The 18,165-nt window shown below is 44.9% G+C and overlaps 2 protein-coding genes and 1 long non-coding RNA gene across 3 annotated transcripts in view; 2 read left to right on the top strand and 1 right to left on the bottom strand.

Moving 5' to 3' along the window:
* Nucleotides 1–1,298: 1,298 nt before the first annotated feature.
* Nucleotides 1,299–7,480, top strand: cep41 (centrosomal protein 41; the record flags this gene model as incomplete). The annotated part of the gene is made up of 11 exons (XM_080516981.1): nucleotides 1,299–1,331; nucleotides 1,617–1,680; nucleotides 2,044–2,091; nucleotides 3,484–3,545; nucleotides 3,657–3,750; nucleotides 4,358–4,493; nucleotides 5,252–5,403; nucleotides 5,497–5,564; nucleotides 5,642–5,756; nucleotides 6,149–6,388; nucleotides 6,458–7,480. The coding sequence occupies 11 exons, from the start codon at nucleotides 1,299–1,301 to the stop codon at nucleotides 6,544–6,546; spliced, it is 1,101 nt and encodes a 366-aa protein (XP_080373107.1). The 3' UTR covers nucleotides 6,547–7,480.
* Nucleotides 7,481–7,982: 502 nt separating this feature from the next.
* LOC308145334 lies at nucleotides 7,983–8,598 on the bottom strand. Its single transcript, XR_013937080.1, has 3 exons — nucleotides 8,469–8,598; nucleotides 8,304–8,400; nucleotides 7,983–8,208 (listed from the first exon to the last, which is right to left on the bottom strand). It is a non-coding gene; the product is annotated as an uncharacterized lncRNA (long non-coding RNA).
* Nucleotides 8,599–8,681: 83 nt separating this feature from the next.
* LOC308145333 (rho GTPase-activating protein 44-like) overlaps nucleotides 8,682–18,165 on the top strand; it is a 53,180-nt gene continuing 43,696 nt past the window's right edge. The window contains 1 exon segment of the mRNA XM_080516724.1: nucleotides 8,682–8,765. Coding sequence (XP_080372850.1) covers nucleotides 8,713–8,765 — 53 coding nt within the window. The 5' untranslated portion in view covers nucleotides 8,682–8,712.

Here is an 18,165-nt window from a genome sequence, read left to right as displayed (position 1 = left end):
AAACAATGTAAAAAGCAAAGAAAATAGGGGGAGTGCAGAATGGACAAGAAAATATCCACATTATGAAGTGGGTAGTGTGAAGAGGTTCCATATGACTTCTTTATTTTACACGTCTATACGAAGGTGAGCATGTGTAGTTTTTTCTAATCGCTGAACATTGGCTGGCTTTTAAGCGATGAACCTTTTAAAAGCATGTTAATTCATCTTCTATCCATCCTGGTAATGTTTCCTGACAGCCGCTGTTGACTCTCACAGCCACCAGGTGGCAGTCTTCACTGTTACAACTCGGTGATGCCCCACAAATCTGAGAACGTCTAATGACGGTGCGTTCAGGTAACCACAGAAGAATAGGAACAAACTAATGTCATCAATAAACCTTAGCATTTCAATAAGCCCACCTTTTTTCAGTCAATCAATCAATGAAAGACTATTAACGGGTCTTATAGAGCAGGTTGTGCAAATATCTAAATAGAAAAATAGTGCAACAACAGACTACAACTATGTACTAATAAATATGTGTAATAGTAAAAATCTGATAATTGTCGGCAGCTGCTGAAAGTAACTGAAAAGTAACTTGTTATCTAACTTAGCCAATTTAAAAACTACTAATCAGTAAAGCAATTCAGTTACTTTTAAAGGGGAGACTCAATCAGTAATCAGATTACATTTTTAGGGTGTGGCGACACTGATAATTAGCCATTTCAGATTTTTAACTTCATTGTTACTCTTTTCGCATAGAATGAAAACCAAAGCCTTTACTGTGAAGCTCAATGGCGTTTCATTTAGAAATAGTGTAAACCTACAAGATAGTGCATAAATAAATTACAAAAACAATTAAAATATCTCATACAAAGTGGATGGGAGAGGCTCCTCATGCAACAGGTCAAATAAGATCACTGTCCTCTGCCATTATTTTTCTTCTTCCACCGTTGATTCTAATAACTAATGTGGCTCTATTGATCCGAAAAGCACATCAAAACGTGTGGAAAGTGGAAATGTTGCCATTTATGTCATTCATTATGATTATTTTTTTTATGTTCATACAGTTATGCACACGTTTAGTGCTCAACTTTTGTTGGAATACAAATTTCAGCCTCCTCAGCAGCAGCCGTTACAATATTCTCGCAAGGGCCATGAACGCAGCACGAAGCCGAGGGGGAGCGTCTCTCGCTGCCGGGCAACCAGCCGACCCAGGTTGTATCGGCTCCTCTGATTGGTTGTTTGAAGCACACCGACGAATCAGCGTCAAGTATGTTGACAGGTGCACAGTCGCGTTTGTAGACGCCGGTTTGAAAAAGATGTCGCTGAGTCGGTGCATCGGTGACCCTCAGGTAACGATTTATTGATGTCAGCGCTGACTAGTTTGTCGACTCGCTGGTCGGCGATGAGACGCCGCCGTCAAGCTCACGGGAATTACCGGAAGTATTTAAGAAAATACAGAAACTGACGTGACGGAGCGACGAGCTAACATGCTAGCTCGCCGTAGCCATGTCAACAGTGTCGGAACGAGGATATCGCAGCAGCTGTTTATCGTGTTTATCGTCTTCTGTCTTCATAAGACAGTTCGGGAGCTACGTGGGGGATAAAAAAACAAAATTGTGCTTTTAATCTTTCAGATGGTCAACAAAAAGGTGAAGAAAAACGCCAGGTACGATCACGTGAAGAGCAGACTGGACACAGGTACGTCCTGCATCAGTAGAGAAATATTCTCTGGTTGTATGTCCTGGAAAGAAGTACAACTTATTAAACCCCACCTATTATTATAATAATAAGCATTCCCCCTCCCCATTGGCTTCATTGAAGACGGTGTGAGAAGTTTATCCTCGGAGAAGGAACTCTTCCTTAAACATAACCAAGAAACTGTAGTTCACATATAAACTGTGTTATTTCGTTCTTTTAGCAGTAGTTGTACAGGGTGTGGTGGTGGGGAGGGTGTCAATGTTCATATTGCTAAATCTTTGGTTCCCTCGAGAAGAATCACTCATCTATTACATATTTATTCAGTTACTTCTCCAGTTACTGTCACGTGTTTTTTCCTACCAGGATGCAGCCTGTCCAAGCACATGGAGAGACTGGAGTATCTGGGGAAAAGTGAGTAAATGGATCTGAAAGTTTTATAGCGGTGCAAATGATTAGCTGCAGGTACTTGTCCTCAGGGCCGCAGAGACTGTCGGTGTTTTTATAAAAGCAGGCTCAAAACCCACTTTTATAATTTAGCTTTTAATTAGTGCATTAGTCTACTCTTCTTTTTTTCTAATGCAGTCAGCTTAAATTATTTTATTTCACTGAGCAATTCATTTTACAAGCTCCTGTTTATTTTTCAGCAGTAGACATGAGATTTCACGAGTTTGCTCAAGGGCAGTCTGGGAGAACAGCAGTTTTTGAGCTTTTCCTATTCGAGGTGGCATTTTGATTATTCTGGTTAAGTTGGAAGGAACCAGTGTGTCTGGAACTGGAGAAATAAAACTGAGGAACAGCAGAAAGAGACCCAAACTATTAAGAGTTCAGTGTGTTGAAGTCATATTTCCTGTTTTTTGGTTCCACGACATGAAATACCTTCTTCTTTTCTTTTTTTTAAAGTTGAGTTGATTTCAGACATGTTGGTACATAACAAAAACAAAGATAAACAAACACAACAGAGCAAAGTGAGCAAGGCAAAAACAAAACAAAATAGTTACATAACTAATAAATAGTAGGAAGAAGCAGAGCTTTTTTAGTCCTTCCCCTTATTCACATCAAACGGCTATTTGTACCTTTGTATTCTATATGAACATGCATACATATACAGTATATAAGCATATATGTTATACATATACACATGCATATCTTCTTTACAAGAAAATTAAAAAACAACAAAGTAGAAACCAGCAAATAGAAATATAGATAAATAATAAACCATCCTGACCCCCGTCCCACTTGGAAAGAACCTATATAAACATATTTATGTTTTAATATAGGTTTTTAATATATGTGACATATAAAATTGGCAATTTTCCTTTATTATATGTACATAAATGCACATATATGTACACATATACGTGCATACAGGTACCTACATAGGTACATATATGCACGTATATATGTGTGCATATATGCACCTATATGTTGTTCTTGCATAATTGTTTTTTAGTTAGTTCTCAGTTATTGCCTTGATAATGTATGACAGTTGCCAAAGAGAGATATGGACTATATATATATGTGGAAATAAAGAAGCAGTACAGGAGACCTATATGGCCTGTATATTCACATATATGCACCTCAATTCTGCCTATATGTGGCATATATACCCATACATGCAGCATATATGTGCATATAGACTGCTTCTAGGTTTCATATATGCACATATATCCTCGCATAGGCTCTTTCCATGTGGGGTGTCTCCAGCCGTTCCTCCCTGTACTTTATGAACACCATTGCTTTGTACAGTTGTTGTTTTTTTTTTATTGATTCTTTTAATACTGATGCCGGTTTTTTAATTTTTAGATTACATGTACCGGAAAGACGAGCTCTTCAAACGGCTGGACGTGTCGACGTTCGCCCTGCTGGTAAGAGTCCGGGTTCACGTGAAGTTCTCCGTCGGTCCACCTGGACCCGTGAGGGACGTGACGAGCTGCAGACGAGTACCAGTCCTCTCTGTTTCCTGCTTTTCACTCCAGGTGCTTCAAGTGGCCGCAGTGTCGGACCTGAACGACCGTGAAGATGACGATGACTCACCTGGCGGCGCAGGTAACGCTTCTATAGAATATATCTAAGGAGGGAATCTGATGATGTGGTGTTTTTCTAGCCCAGGGCTTTTTTTTTTCCTGAAGGTTTCAAAAAACAATACGCAAATAAACATTTCCCCATCTTCACACCATTTTCATTTTGAAAGGAACTCCTAACTCTTGGGGCTTTAAAGAAAATAACTGAAGTGGGGAAAAACTGGCTAAATTCACCATCAATGAGGAGAACGGATCAAAATAACTAGAATCACTTAAAGAAAAAAAAAAGACAAAAATGAGTGGAAAAGCATCAACAGCTGTTTAAAAGAGGGGAAAAAAAGGATGAAACTGCAAAAATCTGGTCCATAAAAACCATCTGGAAATGTAATGAAAATGTTCCCATCCTAAGTTGTAATTAAAACCTCATGAACGCTATTTATTTGTACGTATATCAAAACTATACAAGGAACCTCTTCAGCTGTGTTCAACTCATTCCTCAAGGTCAAGCGTGTTTTTGTGGCTCCAGTTCATTTTGATTCGTTGTAAAAGTGACACAAGTGGCTGTTTTGGTCATAAAGATTGCAGATTTGAGTCGATTTGTTGAGATTTCAGCAAACGATCTGCGCCAGAGTCCCCGTTTAACACGTTGTCTGCAGACGGCCTGTCGCCCGGGTCCAGTACAGACCTGGACTGTCGATCGGAACTCGCCCTCGACGCCACAGACACGTCGGCGTCTCCCGACCGAGACGAGGCGGCGACCGCCAGGAGCTGCGTCAGATCAACTCTTCTCAGGTTCAACTGCACAAAAACGCTCACGGCATCAGACCACAACACAACGACTTGAACACCCGGACAATATTTGCCATGTTTCAGCGTCCCGACGGTGAATTAATTAAATTCAGGTCTGTGGGAGTTTGTAGCTTTCAGTTTTCAGTGTTGATTATTGTGCAGGGTTAGAGTTATAGAGACGACGTCTCCTCCTCCAAAACGCACTTCTGAAGTTGGGACATGTCAACTAAAGTCTAATATATGGATATAGGATAATATATTAGACGCAGAAGTTGATAAGTGGAGGTCAGTTTGTTTCTTTTGATTCTTTGAAATGAATATACAAAAACAAAAAAGGCTGTTGACGGCTGCACAGGCTCACGATCACCTTCAGAACAAAGTCTCCTCCGCCCACACAGGAGATTTATCATGTTGACATCATGTGTTTGTTGTATGTGATCCTACTGTGGACGACTGGATTTTATCTGTTGCAATTCTGTGGGGAAATACTGAAAACGATCTGAAGTAAGTCTACGATACAAGTCACTGGACTCGGGGGGGGGGGGGGGGGGGGGGGGTTATTCAAGAATAAGAGAAAGAAAGCTTGTAGTCCAGAAGCAGGTCGGCAGAGGAAGAACCATGAAGTGTGTTTCTGTGGGAAGGAATAATCAAACCATGGTTGCGTCTGTTTATATATTAAAAATAAATAAAAAATAAGTGAAGCTGCAGAGGCTCAAAGAGAAAAATAGAACGTCTATCTAGCATCTCCTGCCTCTCCTCAGCGTCATCACCGGCGTGAGCGAGCTCAGCCTGAACGCAGAGCCTCCGGCGACGGGCGAGCCGGAGGCGGCGGAGCAGCCCTACCCCGACTGCCCCTACCTGCTGCTGGACGTGAGGGACCGCGACGAGTACGACCGCTGTCACGTCATCGGCGGTGAGCGGCCGAGCCTCGCCCGTCCAGCATGTCTTGTAGCAGCATGTAACAGTAGTGTGTGTGTGTGTGTGTGTGTGTGTGTGTGTCCCGCAGCGCACAGCTTCCCCATCGCCTTGCTCTCCAGGACGCTCAACCCAAACTCCAAACAACTGCTGGAATACGTATCCTTCAACGCAACGGCCGTCCCGAACGTCGGTCCCGCTGCCGCCCTGTTGACCTTAACCCGCCCACCCTGTAGAAGAACGCCACGGGGAAGTTCATCATCCTGTACGACGCGGACGAGCGGCTCGCCAGCCAGGCGGCGACCGTCTTGTGCGAGAGGCAGTTCGACAACGTGTTCATGCTCAGTGGAGGTGAGGACTCTGCAAGGTCGTCCAGCTCTGTGACCCTCTCGCGGAAACACGATTCCGTTATTCCGTCTCGCTGCAGTTGGCTTCATGGCGGGATCGTCGTCGTTTGTCGTCATAGCGGTTTGGTTTTTGTGGAAAGTATAGACGTTCTCATGTCGTATCAAAGAAAAACTTGACACCCCCGACTTAAAGTTTCGGGTTTCAGAGCTCATCCTCTCAAACGTCAAGAACCTCTGAGCAAGGGACCGACAAATGAGAAGACTCCTTCACGCTGCATCATGGGAAATGGCACCTGTTTGAATCCAGCACATATATATGTGTATATATATATAGTATATATATATATATATGAATCAATCAATCTGAAAGTGTCTCTGTCCGTCGTCCTCTCCCAGGTCTTAAAATCATTGCGCAGAAGTTTCCCAGGGGGATGACGACGGGCTCCCTTCCCTCCTCATGTCTGTCCGTTTCCACGAAGAAGAAGCAACACTCTGCACAGCTGCCGCGGCTGCGGCCGCCGCCGCCACCGCCACCGCCGCCACAGGCGACAGAGAAGAGGTTTCGGTTCACGTCGGACGAGCTGAGCAGCATCCAGGAGCAGCTGGAGGAGATCCTCGTCCCCCAAACCTCCAGCAGTAAGACTGTCGTCGGTGTTCCTGTCCGTCGTCTCTCTTCTCCACTCACTCTTCTTTTCTCGCCAGCAGGGATGGCGTGTCGGTCGGCAGCTTCCAGTCTGAAGGGGTCAGTGGACAGTCTTTCTCAGGGGCTGCAGAGCAGGAGACCCTGGAAATAAAGATGACGTGGACACGCCTCCGACATGCACCGCCTTGCAAATTATTATGCGAATGACGTTGATCTTTCAATCCCAATTCTATTTTTATTCTATTTTTACCCCTCAGCCCTCCGCCTCTGCACAGTAGTGAAATGGGACACCCCTCAGACTGTCGTGAAAGCGCATTTCAAAGGGGGAAGGGGGAAGGGGGAAGATGAAGGGCTCAGGGGGAGAATTGAGACGTGGCCTAAGTCGTCAGTCGGCGTAGTTTTCAAGTCATCGACCCTTACAGTATAATTCAAATATTATTGAGCAAACCTGTGAGGATTCCGTACCTTGTTCAAGTATTTCATGCTTTCGAGCAGCAGAGAGAAGCTTTGTTCCTCATATTGCTTGAAAACATTCGTCCGCTTTATTTCTACAGCCCATTTCTGAAACGTGACTACAAAGTGCTTTACATTAAATGTGGAACGTCCTTCTCTGGAAGCTTTTCCTTCCTTTGGGCTCAACTGGCCGACTCGTTTTCCCCGGTGGATGGATAGATGGACACTTTGCATAATAAATTGGAACGCGGCGGACGGCCTGTTCACTTGTTTGTCATTCTATTTGAGGATTTGCACAGGAACTCACCATCAACTTGCTGTTTTCACGCTCACCTGGACAGTTTGTCACTGTCCTGGGGTTGTACGTCAGAATATCTGAATGTGACATTTGAAGATTGTGGAGCTTGAATCTATTTTGTAAAGTTTAAAAAAAGAAAAGAAAAAAGAGTGTTGTATTTTTGGAACGTGCCTCGTAGCTTCATGAAGGTCCACCGACGTTTCAAGCCTTTATGTGTAAAGATTTTAGTGTGTGTTGAGTGGGACTTGACCAGTATTGCTGATTTGCGGCCTTTTGTTGGCAACTCGTTCGATGCCGTGTGGATTTTGCCTCTTGTGAAGTGCATTTCTTAACCTTATGGACCCCTCTTGTGTTGGAAACGGGTTTTCAGCATCTGTCTTAAATGAACAAAGTGACTTTGTGTGTAAATGACTGGGGTTTCCTAATATAATCTACAATAAAGGCATTTAAAGTCCCAACACCCTGGACTCTGATGTTGTATTGCAGCACAGCAGCCTACAACCAGCCGGCGATCCCTGCAATATATTATACTGTCACTAAAATGTTTTTAAGCTCACCATGTCCAGTAGTTAGGATCAAGACATTTAATCACTATTATTCAATTATTGGTTGAATTACAGTGTGTACTTCAACTTGAAGTGTGTAAATGAGCATCTGTGCACCAAGCAAACATAAAGTCATTCAAGAATTGACAAGCAAGCTAAAACAAAACCTGAGTATCACTGCGGACTCTGGGTTTACATCCAAAGAGGTGAAGATGCAGCGAGCACAGGCCCAGTCGCTGGCTCCAGATGACCGCCAGTAAAGTTTGCAGATTAGATTCCATTCAATTTTAGCAATGCATTTATTAATTTTTTTTACCAAGAAAAAGCCATTGAATTATGAAAAAAAACATTTTTATATCGAACCAGGTGTTGTAGTTTGATCAGCTGCAATGATTGAGAAGTGAACACTTTTCACTCCAAATAGACATTTTTTTGTCACGTCTGCCTTCGCTGTTGCAGCAGTTGGTAATTTGCAGACGGTCCCTGCGGGCTTCCGTCGACATCAATGTTGTTTCTGCTGCTCCAAACACAAAGTTTTGATAAAAAATTTTTTTTTTTTTTTAACTTAATAACGATGCTACAGAGAATCCGTTCGTGTGTTGAAGAAGTTACATTACAAGAGCTATCGATGCCGTAAATCCGAATGTGAAGATCGTGCCAACTTCACCGAGCGAACTCCATTTCCCATGATGCACCGGCGCACGTCATGCTGTCACAGGAGAGAGTGAGTGAGAGAGGGAGAGGGAGAGAGAGAGAGAGTCGCGGGTCCAGCATCACCTCCGGAGTCTCGCAGCGGAGCGGATGACGGAGCCTCGCGGTGTCATCAGCGGCATGAGGCGGTTTTAACCGCGGGGCCGTGCGTCGGTGACTTCCCAACCGCAGCGCGATGCGCCACGCTGGAGGTTTGGCGGAGATCTGACTCCCTCCTCCTCCTCCTCCTCCGCCTCCTCCTCCCCCCCATGAGATCCGTGGAGGAAGCGCAGGAAAAAAAAAAAAAAAAAAAAAAACCCAACACCACAAGATGAAGAAGCAGTTCAACCGGATGAGACAGCTCGCCAACCAGACCGTGGGCAGGTAGGAGATGCGAGCCGCGGCTGGGTGCGTCCCGCTGGGCGCGTCCTGTGCGTCACTGCGCCCCACAACAGCAGGGATCGAGTGGTGCGTGTGTGTGCGCGCGCGTGTGTGTGTGTGTGTGTGTGTGTGTGTGTGTGTGTGTGTGTGTGTGTGTGTGTGTGTGTGTGTGTGTGTGTGTGTGTGCGTGCGCGCGCGAGCGCGCGCACGCAGCCGGCTCGATGCTGCTGCTCAGCTGGTTTGATCTGCACGAAGCAATAACTGTCAGTGTCGGGCTCAGTACGGTTTGATCGATCGGCTCAGCAGGGGGTGGGAGGGGGGGGGGAGGAGGGGGGGAGTGACCCGCTCCCTGATGAGGATGAGAGCAGACGTGGTACCTCGGACCGATGCCAGGGAGGCAGAGGACGGCAGAGGGCGGGCGGCCTGCGTCCTGCGTCCTGCGTCCTGCCTGCTCACATTGAGGAAGATCCCCCCCCCCCCCATCCCGTGGTTGCGGTCTTTTGGGGGGTTTTCAAGTTGAGTCATTGATCTGGACCAAATGTCAGCCAAGACAAGCATCAGGCAGTCAGGAGAATCAAAGTGATTCCCATCAGGTTGTAAAATGTTCACGATCAGTGTGACACCCCTCTGGAGGCTGGAGTACCAGGGCTCTGGCCTCCCTGACCAACCCCACTGCACTTCTTCATGTTGTGTTCCGTCCGTCTTCAGTACCCTTCTTTAATCAAACTCCACGTCTTGGAGTCGGAGCTCCCCTCCTGCCTCAAACACAGGTTTGAGCCCGACTGTGGGAATAAACCAGTAGAGTTCCTGGCTGAAGCTCCAGAAAGCTCAATGTGTCTGTACGGAACCGGTGCGGCGTGAGAGGAGAGGTTCCGCTGGAGTTCGTCTGGATCACAAATGCAGTGATTAATCCACATGCTGCATCAGGTCCTACGCAAACGTGAGAACACCTTCAAATTAATGCGGTTGTTTCCTGTGAGGGCTGGAGGGAATGTGGAGTTTGTTAAATCTGAGGCGGACTCGCAGCCACTGACCCACTTCCGGAGGTTGTTCTGTAGAGACGTGGAGTTTCTGTCAGGAAGTGGGAGGTTTTCGGTATCTTCTCGCTGTTCCTGGGGGCCTGGAGCCCTGGGGGCCTGGAGGCCTGGAGGCCGGGTCACACCACTGAATGTGGTGCTGTGATGTCTTTGTGCCTGTTTCCCATTTAACGGCCCCACCCTTCACTTCTAGCCGAGAGTCAATGTCATATGTCAACACCGCGCCTCCAGCAGTTTGGATCAAGAGCGGCTGTAACCTTTGAAACTGTTGCGTAACGTCGGAGCGGACGTCCAGCGAGGGAAGCCGGGTGGTTTATGGTCTCCTCCAGGAGACACTGACCAAGCATCCGACAACCTCCAGTCACAACTCACAATATCAAGTTTTCATTTGAACCCCCGGTAGAACACTCGTTTAACTTGAAGGACAAAAAGGCTCCTGGTGCCGTTCGGCAGAACAAACCCAGCAGTTGTTCGTCAGGAACATGAAAAGGTGTGCGAGACGGGCCTGGACCTGGGTCACCAGGACCAGAACCGCCGGGGAAATTAGTCCTATTTCGAGGGGGAGGGGCTGCAAGACGAGGCAAGGCAGGGAAACGCTGATATTTTGTCTGTGACCTTGGCACCCGGAGGTCACCCTGGAGGTCACCCACATGTGATATGAGCGCCCAGGAACTTAAAACTTTAAAAAGAAAACTCCCTGCGTCTCTTCATTTTTAGAAAAACCAGCCGTGTAAAGAGGAGGAGGAATGATGAGAATTACTTTATGTCGTTTTTTCCCACAAAGCTAAGTCATAAAGTTCTTCAAATCAAAGAAACCAGAACAATTATATCAGGAAAAAAACCCCAACATAAATCCATCCGTCCCACTTCAATGTCTTGAAACGTTCCTTTCAGACCCAATGAATCGTTGACGAGTGTCTTAATGTTCAGTGCGGTTTTGTTTATTTTGTCGCTTCAGAAGCTGGAAATTCCTCCTGACCCCGGGACGAACCCTCCGCTCTCCCCACGCACTCCCAATTCTCGCTCTGTTCGGATCTAATTTTGGCCTCGAATCATTTTAAAACACCATAATCCCGCAGCCAATGGCATGATTATTTAATTTTCCCCGGGTACTTTATAGTTGGGATTACGGAGCGCCAACTGAGCGACGCTGCGATCTCATGCACACATTCTGACTTCAACTCACGACAGATGCGTAACTTTTATACTCTCACGTGTTATTCTCACGTAAACGCAGCATAGCAGAGCCCGTTTAGTCGTATATATATATACGTGAGACTCTTGCGCTTCCTGTCGGTTTCCTCTCGGACCGATGGCGCGTCTCCCTCCGCCGCCGCCGCGCCGCCGCATCAGGATGTAGGTCAAGAGAGGTTCAGACTCGGTTAAAATCATCTGTGAAACAGTCGGCGTGCGCCATTAATCCCGCGTAATGCTGCGTAAACTGTGCAACTGAATGAAAGTGTGTGACTCTCCAGCAGTGTGACGGACGGACTGCTAATCCTCTTGCAGCTCCGTCACTTGTTTGCCTCCTTCCATGGAGGATTTATTCATTTTTTAAACTCATCTTCTCATTCATAGCTTTCAAGTTTTTTTTATTGAAAGAAATCAAATTTTTCCCACCAGAAAACAGGAAACGGTTCATAAAGACTGAAAATGTATGTTTCATGTCCGCCAGCAGATTTATTGTGTCATTAAATAGAGTCAACATAGAAAATCCAACAAGATTCTATTGGCCAAGCGTTTCACACACCTGAAATATGGATTTACCTAATTATCACAAAGTCACACGTCACTCACCACCAGAGCATCTTCCTCCTCTAACATCAGATTATAGAGCATCTTCTTCCTCTAACACAGATTATAGAGCATCTTCCTCCTCTAACATCAGACTATAGATTATCTTCCTCCTCTAACGACAGATTATAGAGCATCTTCCTCTAACATCAGATTATAGAGCATCTTCCCCCTAACATCCAGATTATAGAGCACCTTCCTCCTCTAAAATCAGATTATAGAGCATCTTCCTCCTCTAACATCAGATTATAGAGCATCTTCCTCCCTCCGTCACTCTATAAAGTGAGATCTGTGGTTTTGCCTGTAAGTGACTGTTTTTTCTTTATGTGTTTATGCTGCTAAACATCTCTGTTTATTTCACGCTCTACTTTCCAAACCATCATTTGTCTTTCTTACAATGGAGTCGGTTGTTTTTATTGTTTTATTTTTGTGTGTACAAATAGAGTTTCCCCTGCTGTTTCTAAAACATCACATTATTACAAATGGCTCCGGCGAGGCGACGATAAATCACAGCGCTCCGCCAAGCCGCCGCGCCGTTCGGCTGAAATATCGCCGGGCCGTTTTGTCAGACGCGTCGCTGCTCGTGTGCTAATTCCTGACGTGACGAACGGCCGCCTTGTTATTTGGACGTCCGCGGGCCTCGCGGCTCGTTTCACACGCTGCAGCGGCGCTGAAATAATTAAAGTTCCTGCTAATCAGCAGCTGAAAAGGGCAAAGGAGAGCAGGACTAAGAGGACCTGACGGGGACGACATTATGTTTACAGCAGGAAGCGTCTCCGGGGGTCAGGAGGTGGGAGACGTTTGTTTTTTTTGTTTTTAAACCAACAAGCAGCGAGTGTGTGTGTGTGTGTGTGTGTGTGTGTTTGTGTGTTCCACCTGTCCGAGTCGCTCATTAAACATGCTGATGCCGTGTAAACGAGGAATTCCTGCAGAATCATCCTCGGTAGTCGTCCTCGGTAGTCGTCCTGGGTAGTCGTCCTCGGTAGTCGTCCTCGGTAGTCGTCCTCGGTCGTCGTCCTCGGTAGTCGTCCTCGGTAGTCGTCCTCGGTAGTCGTCCTGGGTCGTCGTCCTGGGTCGTCGTCTTGGGTCGTCGTCCTCGGTCGTCGTCCTCGGTAGTCGTCCTCGGTAGTCGTCCTCGGTCGTCGTCTTGGGTCGTCGTCCTCGGTCGTCGTCCTGGGTCGTCGTCCTCGGTAGTCGTCCCCGGTAGTCGTCCTCAGTCATAGTCCTCTGTAGTCGTCCTCGGTAGTCGTCCTTGGTAGTCGTCCTCGTTAGTCATCCTCGCTCGTCGTCCTCGATAGTCGTCCTCAGTAGTCGTCCTCGGTCATCATCCTGGGTCGTCGTCCTCGGTAGTCGTCCTCGGTAGTCGTCCTCGTTAGTCATCCTCGCTCGTCGTCCTCGATAGTCATCCTCGGTAGTCGTCCTCAGTAGTCGTCCTCGTTAGTCATCCTCGTTAGTCATCCTCGCTCGTCGTCCTCGATAGACGTCCTCGGTAGTCGTCCTCGGTCGTCATCCTGGGTCGTCATCCTGGGTCGTCATCCTGGGTCGTCGTCCTCGGTGGTCGTCCTGGGTCGTCGTCCTGGGTCGTCGTCCTGGGTAGTCGTCCTGGGTCGTCGTCCTCGGTGGTCGTCCTGGGTAGTCGTCCTGGGTCGTCGTTCATAACTTTTTCGGGAAATTTAAAAGTAGCAACTTAGCGCAAAGTAGCTTCGGGTTAAATGTGTCGTCACAACATGCAGAAAGAAAAGGATGAAATGAAATATGTGACTTTAACCGTATTTAACCGCACTGCTTTTGAGAAGAAATTATTATAAAGAGAATCATTCTAAACTGATATATAATTTACAGAAGCTCCTGTAACAATCTGTGACGTGATCTATTTGGCCATTTTGACTGTAATAAAGCCAATTATGTAATTGGGATAGTAAAATATCTTTTACAACCATAATTGAGAGTTTCCATTGTCAATAAATGAATATAATGACTTTCCCATTCAATAAAGCTGCTGAGGATGAGCCAAATGGCAGAAAACCTGCAAAAAAAAGGTTAATTTCCAAGAAACGCAGCCCTAATTAGGAATTATTACATTGTTTGCTGCCGTTTTTACATTTCGCTCCTTCAATCACGTTATGACATGATTGCCAAAAATGTTATTACAATAACGGCTGAATTATCTTATTACACCGAAAAACTCAAATGACGAGATTATTGGCGGCCATTATTTTCTCGGTTGTCATAACTCCCACTTTTAGAATAAAATTCAACTATTACGGGGAGAAATTATGATCGCAGAGTGGAGTTTAGTTGAAAACCAGGCGTGTTGTGAGGCCGTGGTCACGTGACCCTGGCAGGTGTTTTGAAGGCGTGAGTACGAACGCCGTCACGCCGTCGTCCTCTTTCACCGTACCGCCGCCGCTATCTATGTCTGTTAAAGTTTAATGTGAAGCTCTGGTGTCGCTGTGAGCCGCGGGGCAGTGGGTGAAGAGGGCAACACGAGTCTGTCGTTCGGAACAGACGTAAATAAAACCTCGCATGTCGAAGCGGCTGGAAATGCAGCGTCTGTTCTCACCCTGCAAATTAAATAGTTGATTAAAAAAAAAACACTATTACCGCCTGTGTGAGTTGCGTTTGACAAAAATACTCAATTAATTTGTGTAGAATGTGAGTTTAGGTCGATTGACGGCCTTCGTTTCATAAAGACTTGCGTTTGGTTTCCTGGTTTGTTGTTCTAGTTTGTGATTTTTACTTTCTTTGTGCTGCTTTTATTTGACTGCAGTTGGTGTTTCTACTTGATCTGGACAGTAATTTAACATGTATTTAATGTGATTTTACAGCTATTGATCTGGATTCTGGCTTTAAGCCTTTTTTTTTATTGAAGGTCTCCCGACCTGGTTTTGTTGTTTATTGACTGCATTTGAAGCAGTTTTTGCTTCAGTGTGAGACCTTTTGAGTTGACTGAACTGTTTTTAGATTTTGATTATCTGGTCTTCCACAGACATGCAGATCGAGTTTAGTTTTCACTTTAAGCCCATATTTGTCTTGATTTCTGGTGTTTTTTTGGACTTGATTTGGACAATTTCCACTTCTCAAGTAAACAATATTTTAGTCTAAACACTCTCTATCAACACTGAGATTAAAATTTTTTTTTTTTAAATGTCCACACAAGAAACCAGCATAATGCTGCAGTACTTCCATTGTGCAATAATTTATAATTTTATAAAAAAGTATAAAGAAAAATTCCCCTTTCCACTATTTTTTTGCAGTTTTGGGGGATTTATTTGTAAACGTTTAGTTGTTGACGCTCAGAAATGTAATCAGTTGGTCCTTGGATGATGATAAATCATCCCTGAAAGTTTCATGCAATTCGGGTGAGTAGTTTTTGCAACAAGTTGGTAAAATACATACACTTTAAAACAAATCAGCTATGTAGTTATTCAGTTTACAGATCAGAAATATGTTTGATTAACAGGAGCAGATTGAGTTTCTTGTTGTTAAATGGTTCATTCTAATCAGATAATATGAATAAATGAGATTCAATCTACTTAATATGAATAGATGGAAACGTGTAACGTGATTAAATTCTATTAACTCAAGCAATTATGTTTGTGAGTGTGAAAATGACTGAGAATGATTTTTTTTTTCTTTATTTAAAAGCCGTTTGGTACAAAGATTAAGTGTCATCCCGAGTTTTGAGCTCATCAGGGTTCCTCTTCCTCCTCCTCCTCCTCCTCCTCCTCCTCCTCCTCCTCCTCCTCCTCCTCCTCCTCCCCTCGCCGTGAACTTTAGCGTTGGTTAGCGTTGTGTTCAGTAATCCTCCAGAGGAGCGACAAAGAGCTGTCACTTTAACGAATATGATCTGAAAAAAAAAGCTCATTAATGTTGGGAACAGAGCGTCTCTGAGTCAAAGGGTCGTCTGATGATGATCAGACGATCATCATCCTTGAATAAATTTCAAGGATGCCGGGGAAAAAGATCAGTCTTTTCCCCGGCAGGTCACTGGGATGAGGATGATGATGATGATGATGATGATGAGGATGATGATGAATGAGCTGAAGAAGCCAATTTTTACTTTCACTCTGGAATCAGCACTCGCCTTGAACCCCATATATTATTATAGAGTATCTTCCCCCTCTAACACCAGATTATAGAGCATCTTCCTCCTCTAACATCAGATTATAGAGCATCTCCCTCCTCTAACATCAGATTATAGAGCGTCTTCCTCCTCTAACATCAGATTATAGAGCATCTTCCTCCTCTAACATCAGATTATAGAGTGTCTTGCTCCTCTAACATCAGATTATAGAGCATCTCCCTCCTCTAACATCAGATTATAGAGCATATTCCTCCTCTAACATCAGATTATAGAGCACATTCCTCCTCTAACATCAGATTATAGAACATCTTCCTCCTCTAACATCAGATTATAGAGCGTCTTCCTCCTCTAACATCAGATTATAGAGCATCTCCCTCCTCTAACATCAGATTATAGAGCGTCTTGCTCCTCTAACATCAGATTATAGAGCATCTCCCTCCTCTAACATCAGATTATAGAGCATATTCCTCCTCTAACATCAGATTATAGAGCGTCTTCCTCCTCTAACATCAGATTATAGAGCGTCTTCCTCCTCTAACATCAGATTATAGAGCATCTTCCCCCTCTACACAGTTCACACAGTGAACCGGCCTCCTTCTGTTGGGCTCCTGCCACTTGTTCTAGAAACGCCCAGTCAGCACTTCTTCACTAAAATACATTTTAACCTCCTCAAACGGACCGTTGTTGAATTATTGCTTTAAATTTTCCAAAATGTAAAAGTGGGAAGAAGAAAAAAACCCAACACATTTCCCGCAGGTCGTATTCATGTAAACGAGGCCCGAAGCCGCCGGGTGTGACGACGGCCGGAGGCGGAGTGTGTTTGCGGTAAAACGCCCGATTTGAGTCTTTCCTTTACGAAGTGACGCGAACGACCCGACGGCGTTAATCGTGGAGGCGTTCAGGATCTCCAGCTGCTGTTAATCTCTGGATTTTAACAGTCTCTCGCCCTCTGCGGGGGTCGTCTCTCTCTCTCTCTCTCTCTCACCTCGTAAACGGCGGCGCAGCGGCTAATGTGCTAACGGGGCGTTCCGGCAGCTGTCCACAATAACTGTCTGCCAGAAGTAGGTGAGCCGAGCTAATTACTTTCATTCAAAATGCAAATTGATTCTGCTGCTTTTGCCTCTTCTTTCTTTCTTTTTTTTTGGTTTTTTGTTTAAAAAAAAAAAAAAAGCGCTGCTTTCAAAGTGAAGTGGAGAAAGTGGGACACGGTTGTCGTCCGTCTGGATGTGGATCGCCTCCTCTTCAAGTCCCTCTTTGTTATATTCATCTGAGAACAGCCTGTCTGGGTAATGAGGGACCGTCACTGTGATCACATCACACTGGATTTACCCAATAATTGCTCGGCTGTTTAGCAGTTATTGGACGAGTGAAGCCGTTTTTTTTTTTTTTTTTAATGGCCTGCTGGTAAAGCCTGAACACTGTGATGGAGGCGAGGTGGTTGACATGATGCATACGTCCACAGATCTGCAGATTAGCGCTGACTTTCATGTAAAAGCCCTGAGTCGGCATCCTATCTGATAAAAATTTTAAAAAACTTGGCTTTTAACAAAGGCCACAACCTGTCCTGTATCTTTAACAACCCAATGTCAACTGCTTCTAACTATATAATATATATCTATATAATAGTGTATCACTCCAAAGTACGTAGTTATAAATATTTGATATTGTCAATAAATTCTGTATGTTTATTTTTAAGCCTCGTTAGATTTCTCTCTCCTGCTGTTCGTACCTTGGAAGCCTTGTTTGTTTGTTTTTTTAATAGTTAAAAGAGAATATTAATTTCTTTTTGCTCTGAAGCTCAATCAGAAGACAATAAACTAATTTTTCTACAGATTTCAAACCAAAGAGAAAACGAGAAAGCGCAGACGTTTCAGATGAAAGCACTCAATTTGCTCTTTCCCCGCGTGTTGATCCAAACAACAATGTTTTATTTAGTGAAAAGAAGCGTGAAGTATTCGGTCAAATATTAGTTCCTGGTGTGAGGATCCTTCCATGCTGATAGTAACACAATAAAATGACAGACAACTGATTTGAGGAGAACATTTCCAACAGTAAATCCTGTGTTCTGCTGAGACACTTTCACTTTACATGGAACGAAGTGGAACAAAGGCTAAAGTCTTGTCAGTGTTAAAGACGTCCTGCTGTGTGACGAGTCTCAGGCCTCATTATTCACTGCTGGAAAAGCCTCCTCGTTCCGTCGGGAGCGGCAGATCTGCTGCCAGAGTGACGAGGAAGTGTCGCGGTCACGCTGCGGCGGCGGACCACCGGCCACCGGGGGGCGCTGTCACGGGTTTTTGTAATGAAACACGACGGAGAGAACCCGACTTTCGTATGGACTGACGATGAATCGGATGCTATCAGGGGAGAGTCTCAACTACTAAATATGGACGATAAAACTGGAACACAGTTACCGCCGTGGTAATTATGTTTCCAAAAGTTCCACCTTGGGAGTCGGTGTATAAACTCAATGGAGGCGGTGGATCGT

This window comes from Blennius ocellaris (assembly GCF_963422515.1).
Source record: "Blennius ocellaris genome assembly, chromosome: 21".
In the NCBI taxonomy this organism is placed as follows: domain Eukaryota; kingdom Metazoa; phylum Chordata; class Actinopteri; order Blenniiformes; family Blenniidae; genus Blennius; species Blennius ocellaris.
The sequence above is the reverse complement of the archived record's forward strand: the minus strand, read 5'-3'. Positions and strand labels throughout refer to the sequence as shown.